Here is a 10,114-nt window from a genome sequence, read left to right on the forward strand (position 1 = left end):
CAGGGTCAAGAGGCTACTCGAGGTGTTTGTGGAGGAAGAAAGTGAGGTGATAGAGACCCCAGGAGGCGAGGTCCGGGGCGAGAAGGTGATAGCGGGTAAGTAGGCAATGAAGGGAGAAGGGTTTGATTGGGTGGGTGGGAGAGTTTGGGGTGCTGATTGAGGGTCTGGTGGAGGTGAGGGGTAAATGGAGTGAGTGGGGAATTGAGGGGTAGTGGTGAGAAGTGTTTGTTGGGGGGGGGTGGGGGTGGTGATGTGGGGGGGGGGGGGTGGTGATGTGGGGGGGGGGTGGTGATGTGGGGGGGGTGGTGATGTGGGGGGGGTGGTGATGTGGGGGGGGTGGTGATGTGGGGGGGGGGTGGTGATGTGGGGGGGGGGGTGATGTGGGGGGGGGGGTGATGTGGGGGGGGGGGTGATGTGGGGGGGGGTGTGATGTGGGGGGGGTGTGATGTGGGGGGGTGATGTGGGGGGGGGGTGGTGGTGGGGGGGGGGGGGTGATGTGGGGGGGGGGGTGATGTGGGGGGGGGGTGATGTGGGGGGGGGGTGATGTGGGGGGGGGGGTGATGTGGGGGGGGTGTGATGTGGGGGGGTGATGTGGGGGGGGGGGGGTGGTGGTGGGGGGGGGGGGGGGAGAGAAGAGAGGAGCGGGTGATGACCTGGGGGCTTATTGCCGGGGTGATGGTGATGGCCGGGGCCCGGTTCCCCTCCACTGAACCCCCGCTTGTGTTTCTCTTGCAGGCCGGAGGGAGGATGTTAACGGGAGCGGGACCCCCGGACGGATCGTGGCTCATTCTCCTCCTGCTGGGCCCCGGACTCGGCTGCCCCTCTGACTGTTACTGTTGGCCGGTGAACCGGACTGTCCGCTGCTCGGGCCGGGAGCTGGAGGCCACTCCCCGGGGGATCCCGGCCTGGACCCGGGAGCTGGACCTGAGCCGGAATCGGCTGCGGCGGCTGGACTGGGGCGAGGGCCGGGGCCGGGCTGGGAGCCGGCGGCTGGAGGAACTGGATCTGAGCGAGAACCTGCTGTCCGAGCTGGAGACCGCGCCTCTCGGCGGCCTGGACAAACTGCGCGTCCTGCGGCTCCGGGCCAACCGGCTCCGTTACCTCCCACCGGGGGCCCTGAGCGGCCTGGTCGCCCTCCGCGCCCTGGACTTGGGAGACAACCCGCTGCTCGTCCTGCTGGATCACAGCTTCGGCGGCCTGGGCCGACTCGTCCGCCTGGCGCTCGGCGCCCCGGTGCTGAGTTACATCGGGCCCCAGGCCTGGGCCGGTCTGGGCGGCCTGCAGCAGCTGACGGTGCAGGGGGCCGCCATCACTGACCTGCCCGCGGCCGCCCTCGCTCAGCTCGGTAACCTGACCGTCCTCCGCCTCCGGCAGCTGCCCAACCTCGGCGCCGTACCCAGCGGCTCTTTCCAGGCCCTGTCCCGGCTCCGGGTGCTGGAGCTGGACGGCTGGAGCTCGCTAACCGAACTAGGCCCCAACAGCCTCTTGGGACTCAATTTGATTTGGCTCTCAGTCACCCGCTGCAACCTCAGCGCCGTGCCGTACGCCAGCCTCAGGCATCAGGCCTACCTGCGCTTCCTCAACCTCTCCCACAATCCAATCCGCGCCATCCGCGGAGCGCTGCTACACCACGTGACCCGACTGGAGGAACTGCGATTGGTCGGCGGAAACCTCGTGATCATCGAACCCGCCTCCTTCCAGGGGCTCGTCCACTTCCGGCTGCTGGACGTCTCGGCCAATCAGCTGGCGAGCCTGGAACAGACGGCCTTCCGCTCAGTCGGCGGCCTGCAGAGCCTGGGCCTAGGCCGCAACCCACTGGCCTGTGACTGCCGCCTGCTTTGGATCGTCCGGCGCCGGCGGCGCCTTCGCTTTCTGGGGCACGGTCCGGCCTGCACCTCCCCCTCGCAGTTCCGCGGCCGCCGCCTCGCCGACCTAAGCGACCCGCTGCCTCCCGGCTCCTTCAGCTGCCGCAAGCCGAGGATCCGCGACAAGCGGCCGCAGCGGCTGTCGGCCCAGGAGGGTCAGACCGTGGCCTTGCGCTGCGCCGCCGACGGGCAACCGCCCCCTGATATCCTGTGGCTAAACCCCCGGCGGCAGCGCCTGGGCGGCCCGGGTCCCGGCCCCATCACCGGCCCCGGTGTCGGTCGCAGCCGCCTGCTGCCCAACGGCACCCTGGAAATCGGCTCGGTCCGGCCGCAGGACGCAGGCACCTACCGCTGCGTGGCCCGCAACGCCGGCGGCAATGACACGGCCTCGGCTTCGCTGCAGGTGCGGCCGCTATCGCCGCAGGAGCTCGGGCTGCCGGGCAGCGGGGCAGAACCCGGCCTCCGGCCCGGATACCCGTTCAACACCCGGACGCTGCTGATTGCCACCAGCATGGGCTTCGCTTCCTTCCTCAGCGTGGTGGCCCTCTGTTTCTCGCTGCTCTTCATCTGGAGCCGCGCTAACGGGCCCATCAAACACAGCATCCAGGTGGACTTCGTACCGCACGGGGGCGGTGCCCGGGGAGATGGAGACGAGGCGAAATTCAACATGAAGATGGTCTGAGGGCGGGGCTACAGGCACGTCACCCTGCCCCGCCCTCATCTAGTTCGCGCGCCTACCCCCGGGTTGACGTCATTGCTGCCCTGGTTTCCCCCATTGGGTTTATTAGTGACTATTTTATATTGCTGGTTCTAGTTCACTCACATCTTCCCCATGTTCCGCCTGTCAAATCTCTTTTCTGTCTCTAAGGACAGTTTCTGTTATGAGACCCTTGGTAACATTGAGCTGGTGTAAAAGGGAAATCATGTTTAACCAATTTATTGGAGTTCTTTGAGGGAGTTACATGTGCTGTGGATAAAGGGGAACCGGTGGATGTATTACACTTCCAGAAGGCATTTGATAAGGTGCTACATCAAAGGTTATTGCAGAAAATAAAAGCTCATGGTGGCGGGGGTAACATATTGGCATGGATAGAAGATTGGTTAGCTAACAGGAAACAGAGAGTAGGCATAAATGGGTCATTTTCTGGTTGGCAATATGTAATGAGTGGTGTGCCAGAGGGATCTGTGCTGGGCCTCAACTTTTACAATTTATATCAATGACTTGGATGAAGGGATAGAAGGTATGGTTGCTAAATTTGCTGATGACACAAAGATAGGTAGGAAAGTAACTTGTGAAGAGGATATAAGGGGGCTGGGTACAAAGGGATATAGATAGGTTAAGTGAATGGGCAAAGACCTGGTAAATGGAGTATAATGTGAGAAAGTGGGAAATTGTCCACTGTGGCAGGAAGAATAAAAAAGAAACATTATCTAAATGGTGAGAGATTGCAGAGCTCTGAGATGCAGAGGGATCTGGCTGTCCTAGTGTGCAGGTACAGCAAGTAATTAGGAAAGCTAATAGAATGTTATCGTTTATCACGAGGGGAACTGAATACAAAAGTGGAGAGGTTATGCTTCAGCTATACAGGGCATTGGTGAGACCACATCTGGAGTACTGTGTAGAGTACTGGTCTCCTTATTTAAGGAAGGATGTAAATGTGTTGGAGGCAGTACAGAGAAGGTTTACTAGACTAATACCTGGAATGGACGGGCTGTCTTACGAGGAAAGGTTGGGCAGGCTAGGCTTGTATCTGCTGGAATTTAGAAGAGTAAGAGGCAACTTGATTGAAACATATAAGATCCTGAGGGGTCTTGACAGGGTGGATGTGGAAAGGATGTTTCCCCTTCTGGGAGAATCTAGAACTAGGGGTCACTGTTTAAAAATAAGGGGTCGCCCATTTAAGACAGAGATGAGGAGAAAATGTTTCTCTGAGGGTGGTGAGTCTTTGGAATTCTCTTCCTCAAAAGGAAGCAGAGACTTTGAATATTTTTAAGGCAGAGGTAGATAGATTCTTGGTAAGCAAGGAGGTGAAGGGTTATCAGGGGTAGGTGGAAATGTGGAGTAATCAGTTCAGCCATGAACTAATTGAATGGCGGAGCAGGCTCAAAGGGCTGAGTGGCCTACTCCTGCTCCGAATTCGTACATTCGTAAGGACAGGTGGACTGTTCGGGAAAAGCTAGGGTGCTAATCGAACTCAGCAACTAACAGCAGGTCTCCCGCAGCCTTTGTATGTGTGTGCACATGTACCATTTCGTACAATAAAATCTGTTAAATCAAAACTCTGTCTTTAAATCTTTAATTCCCGGCATTGAGACAGCAGCTCTGAGCTGGGTCTCTCTCTGCAGTATTAATCTATATTTCCAACCGATTAACCACCGACTGTGTGCGGTAGGATAAGCATGTCGACAGAAACATGGGCTGGCTCCCATCGGCCAGGGTGCAGGCTCCTCACCAGTCGGCTGCTCTGGAATCTTCTCCAAGTGACAGTTCTCCAAATGCAAACTCCGTGAGGGAGGTTGGTCACCCTGCTACAGTTACACAGGCTCCCCAACAATGACACCAGCAAACAAGGGAAGGCGATCAATCCAGGAGATGCCCACAACACTCCCTGCTTTCCCTGCCTCTTGTAGGAAGTGACAACAGACACAGTCACTGTGCCTGATGTTACTGTAGCTGGAATAAATAGTTTATGTTTAAAATTCTCTTGCTTGTTACTGCCATTTCCAGTAAATCTATTTTGTCCTATATTTATGTTGTGGAATTATCACATCCTCCCATCAGTGACAGACTGAACTGGCAGTCTGCACCCTGCAGTTCAATAAGAGGATGCTGACTGATATATTATAGGGGCCCAGAGCTAACACTGTGTAAGGTGAGACAAAGTGAGCAGCAAACAGGGATTCTAAACATTCGTTCCAACTGGTCAGCAAATTTTCAAATATCACTCACCTGCCATCCAGATCGAACAACACTAATGCCTTTAAGGAAAGTGCTTCACAGGAGCATTATCAAATACAATTTGACACCAAACCACATAAGGACAGGTGACTAAATGCTCGGTTAAAGATGCATCTGAGGATACCGAGGGAAGTAAGGGTGGAAATTGTGGAAGCATTGGCAATAATCTTCCAATCCTTCTTAGATACAGGGGTGGTGCCGGAGAACTGGAGAATTGCAAATGTTACACCCTTGTAGCGTGAGCCTAGAAACTACAGGCCACTCAGTTTAACCTCAGTGGTGGGAAAGCTTTGAGAAACGACAATCCATGACAATGTTAACAGTCACTTAGAAAAATGTGGATTAATTAAGGAAAGTCAACATGGATTTGTTAAGGGAAAATCGTGCTTAACTAACTTGCTTGAGCTTTTTGATGAGGTAACAGAGAAGGTTGGTGAAGGAAATGCAGTTGACGTGGTGTATATCGATTTCCAAAAGGCATTTGATAAAGTGCCGCATAACAGACTTATCAGTAAAGTTAAAGCCCATGGGGCAGCAGCAACATGGATACAGAGTTGACTGAATGGCTGGAAACAATCGAGGTGAATGGTTGTTTTTCAGGCTAGAGGACAGTATATAGCACAGTTCCCCACGGTCGGTTTAGGACCACTGCTTTTCTTTTTTTTTTCTTTCATGGGATGTGGGCGACGCTGGCAACACCAGCCTTTCTTGCTCATCTCTCATGGCCGTTGAGAAGTGGGTGGTGAGCTTTCTTCTTGAACCTTCTTGCAGTCCATCTGGTGCGGGTACACCCACAGTGCTCTTAGGGAGGGAGTTCCATTATTTTGATCCAGCAACATTATTTCCAAGTCAGGATGGTAAGTGACTTGGAGGGGAACTTGCAGTTGGTGGTGTTCCCATGCATCTGCTGCCCTTGTCCTTCTAGGTGGTAGAGGTCGCGGGTTTGGAAGGTGCTGTCGAAGGAACATGGTGTGTTGCTGCAGTGCATCTTGTAGATGGTACACATTGCTGCCACTGTGCATTGGTGGTGGAGGGAGTGAATGTTTGAGGTGGATGGGTTGCCGATCAAGCGGGCTGCTTTGTCCTAGATGGTGTCGAGCTTTTTGAGTGTTGTTGGAGCTGCACCCATCCAGGCAGGTGGAGAGTATTCCATCACACTCCTGACTTGTGCCTTGTAGATGGTGAACAGGCTTTGGGGAGTCAGGAGGTGGTGGGTAACTTGCTGAAGAATTCCCGGACTCCGACCTGTTCTTGTAGCCACAATATTTATGCGGCTGCTCCAGTTCAGTTTCTAGTCAACAGTAATTCCCCGCCACCCCTAGGATGTTGATAATGGGGGATTAAGTGATGGTAATGCCATTGAATGTCAAGGGGAGATGGTTAGATTCTCTCTTGTTGGAGATCGTCATTGCCTGGCACTTCCACGACACAAATGTTACTTGCCTGAATGTTGTCCAGGTCTTGCTGCATTTGACACAGATGCTTCAGTATCTGAGGAGTTGTGAATGGTGCTGAACATCATACAATCATCAGCAAACATCCCCACTTCTGAGCGAATGCTGGAGGGAAGGTCATTGATAAAGCAGCTGAAGATGGTTGAGCCTAGGACACTACCCTGAGGAACTCCTGCAGTGATGTCCTGGGGCTGAGATGATAGACCTCCAACAACCACAATCATCTTCCTTTGTGCTAGGTATGACTCCAAACGGTGGAGAGTTTCCCCCTTGATTCCTATTGACTGCAATTTGCCTAGGGTTCCTTGATGCCACACTCAGTCAAATGCTGCTTTGATATTTAGGGAGATCACTCTCAGTCACCTATTCAGTTCAGCTCTTTCGTCCATCTTGATCTATATTAATGACCTAGACTTGGGTGTGCAGGACATAATATTAAAATTTGCAGATGACACAAAATTTGGAAGTATTGTGAACTGAGGTATTATCTAAAAAGGAAAAATGTGTGGAGTTACAGGGAGAAGGCGGGAATGGAACTAGGTGAATTGTTCATTTGGAGAACCAGTATAGACGTGATGGGCCAAATGGCCTCCTTCTGTACTGTAATAATTCTGTGAGGAGGATAGTGATAAACTTCAAAAGGACATAAACAGGATGGTGGAATGGGTGGAAAAGTGGCAGATGGAATTTATTGCAGAGAAATATGAAGTGGTACACTTTGGTAGGAAGACTTAAATTAAAGGGTACAAATCTAAAGGGGATGCAGGAACAGATTGACCTGGGGGTATATGTGCACAAATCATTGAATGTGGCAGGGTAGAAAGCAGTTAAAAACGTATATGGGATCCTGGGCTTTATAAATGGATGCATAGAGTACAAAAGCTATGAAGTTATAGTGAACCTTTAGAAAACCCTGGTTCGGCCTCAGTTGGAGTAATGTGTCCAATTCTGGGTACCACACTTTAGGAAGAATTTAAAGACATTAGAGAGGGTGTACAAAAGATTCATGAGAATGGTTCCAGGGATGAGCAACTTCAGTTATGTGGATAGATTGGATATGCGGGAGCTGTTCTTCTTATGAGAAGGTTGAGAGGAGATTTGCTAGAGGTGTTCAAAATCATGATGGGTCTGGACAGAGTAGATAGGGAAAAACTGTTCCCATTGGTGGAAGGGTCGAGAACCAGAGAACACCGATTTATGGTAAATAGCAAAAGAACCAGAGGTGACATGAGGAAAAACAGTGACCACCAAACATATTGATTCCATTTATCTTTCTGAAGCAATCTGTGAAGCCATAATATTCACAAGAACTTTGAGACTGTCCCGTAATGGTCTAAAGATCAATGTGTCACTATCTTAGATCGGACACTGAGCGACATTTCAGTTACAAAGCAACAGGAGACTGTATGTGGGCTCTGAGTATCCAGGGATCTCTCCCCTCCCCATCTGTCTCGCCTCCATCTTTTCCCCTGTCCCCCATTCCTTTTTGCTCTCCCCCTTGTCTTTTTTTCCCTTTGACCCTATCCCTCTTTTTCTCTACTCATTTTTATCACTTTGTCTCTTTTCTCTCTTTCTCTGCAATCCCTTGTATCTCTCTTTCTCTCCCCAGTTCTCACTCTCTCCCTCCCTTGTGTCTCTCGTTCTCTCCCTCACTCCCAGCCTCAGGAGGGACTCATGACCTTGACTTCTGCCCCATGAATCAATCAGCAACAGTGCTGCATCGTCAGGTGGTGGCTACGTTAACATCCAGAGTAGCACAAAGTGAAGGGCAAGAGGGGTCATCGTCAATCGATCTGATCACAGGTCACTTACCGCCAGCCTCCCAGACTATTTGACTAATGAAATATTATCATTTAGAAGTGATTTATGGAGGACTCCTCGCTTTCAGTTTGGGTAAAGAACAGCATTAATGGACTGAGCCCATAATTAACCTCAGTGCTGAATATAAATCTACAGAAATATAAGAGCAGTTTCAGATTGTGCTAGTATAAATCATCAGTGGAAAGATGGGGGAGTTAGCCTCTGACACACTGAACACAGCAGCCACAGTCTGATGCTCAGGCTAACCTGACCAGGATCCCAGGGACTAACAGATGATATGCCAAGTCTGGTGATCAGGAACACCTTGGGCAGCCTCAGCTGAGAATCGGACTCCGTCAAAGAAACCACTAGCCTGGACTTATGGTCCCATGTGCTGAGGGTGGGTTCTGTCATCTCCTGGGCCACGAGGAGTCCAGTGGACAGCATCATCTTAAAAAAAAGACTCCTATTTATATTTACAGCCCATTAGTGCTTTGTTGGTGAATGGCGCACAGCAAGATCTCACAGGCAGCAATGATATGGACGACCAGTTAATTTGGGTCTTTTTTTCATTTGAGGGAGTAACGTTAGCCCGGGACACCGGGGAGAACTCCCCAATCCCTCTTTATATAGCGCCGTGGGATCTTTGACGTCTTGAACAGGCAGACAGGGCCTCGATTTAATGTTTCACTCAGAAGGGCACCTCTGACAGTGTAGCACTCCCTTGATACTGTAGGGAATGTCGACCTAGATTATGGGCTTGAGTCTGGGAGTGGGATTTGAAACCACAATGCAAATCTTAACCCCTGTCTTCCTTCCTCCAGCATTTTATTCCTGATTCTGTGGCAGTGGGTTCTAGCTTGTACACTTTAGTGCCTGAGGGCAGCTGCATGCAGGGACCTGAAGGTGAGCTATGATGGAGTCATATTTAGAGAAGTACAACCATCTATTATTCACTAAGTGAGCCATTAAAGCATTAGGAAAGCTTGATAGCAGCTGAAACTATCAGATTTAGTAGGTCTCACCCTAATTCCTATTGACAGCACACAACAGATAATGGGGATGCAGACGGTCACTGCTCACATAGATCTTTTTACTCTTGAGGTGCAGGAAACATTGGCAAAGCAGCATTTACTGCCCATCCTCCAGACAACAATATGGTGCAGGACTGGAGTCACACGTAAGGGAAGCAGGTTCCCTTCCCTGAAGGAGTTAGTGAGCCAGATGGGTTGATAATGAACATCCAGGAAATTTCAAGGTCATTTTTTTTCGTTGGTGCTAACCCAGAAATTACCAGATGTTTTATCATGGTGAATCCTCCACCTCTGGGTTGCTAGTCCAGTACCATAACCAGACTACCATACTGCCATTTAATCCACTGGGATTCTGTGCAATGGGAGTGAATGAGAAGTGGTTTGATCCCTTTTGGGAGCAGGGCTGTGTTTACCAAGATCGGGTCTGCATTTGCAAGGCAGAGGGCTGTGTTTACTGAGAACGGGCCTGTGTTTGCCAGGCACCAGGCTGTGTTTACTGAGAGTGGGTCTGCCTTTTCCCAGCACCGGCCTGTGTTTAACAAGAACAGGTCTGCATTTGCCAAGCACCTGGCTGTATTTACCGAGAGCAGGTCTGCCCTTGCCCAGCACCAGGGTGCATTTGCCGGGAGTGGGTCTATGTTTGACTTCAGCTCCTATGCCTTGCTGTAAACTTCCAGAAAGACTATTCAAATACGAGGTGAATTTTCAAACCTCACTCAATGAACAAAAGCAATCGGAATCAGTTTTTTTAAATATATGACCTAGTTTTCTAGTCCAAGACCTTGCAGGCAGGCTGAAAGCACTGCAACCTACATTTCATGCACGACTGATGGAATTAGCTCTTTTCCAGCACAGTCGATTTGCATTAAGGTCAGGCGGTGTTCTGGTAACAGCTCAGTCACCAACCCATCTCCTAGCAACCAATAAGCCTCCCTATCCTCTCATGCAGGACTTTGTTGGTGCGATTCCCTTGATGACTCTCTGCCCTTCAACCTGACACTG

At 51.4% G+C, this 10,114-nt stretch overlaps 1 protein-coding gene across 1 annotated transcript; it reads left to right on the forward strand.

Moving 5' to 3' along the window:
• Window positions 1-648: 648 nt before the first annotated feature.
• Window positions 649-4,125, forward strand: LOC137356909 (leucine-rich repeat and immunoglobulin-like domain-containing nogo receptor-interacting protein 1). Its single transcript, XM_068022748.1, has one exon. The coding sequence runs from the start codon at window positions 649-651 to the stop codon at window positions 2,545-2,547; it is 1,899 nt and encodes a 632-aa protein (XP_067878849.1). The 3' UTR covers window positions 2,548-4,125.
• Window positions 4,126-10,114: the final 5,989 nt, after the last annotated feature.

This window comes from Heterodontus francisci, chromosome 46 (assembly GCF_036365525.1).
Source record: "Heterodontus francisci isolate sHetFra1 chromosome 46, sHetFra1.hap1, whole genome shotgun sequence".
In the NCBI taxonomy this organism is placed as follows: domain Eukaryota; kingdom Metazoa; phylum Chordata; class Chondrichthyes; order Heterodontiformes; family Heterodontidae; genus Heterodontus; species Heterodontus francisci.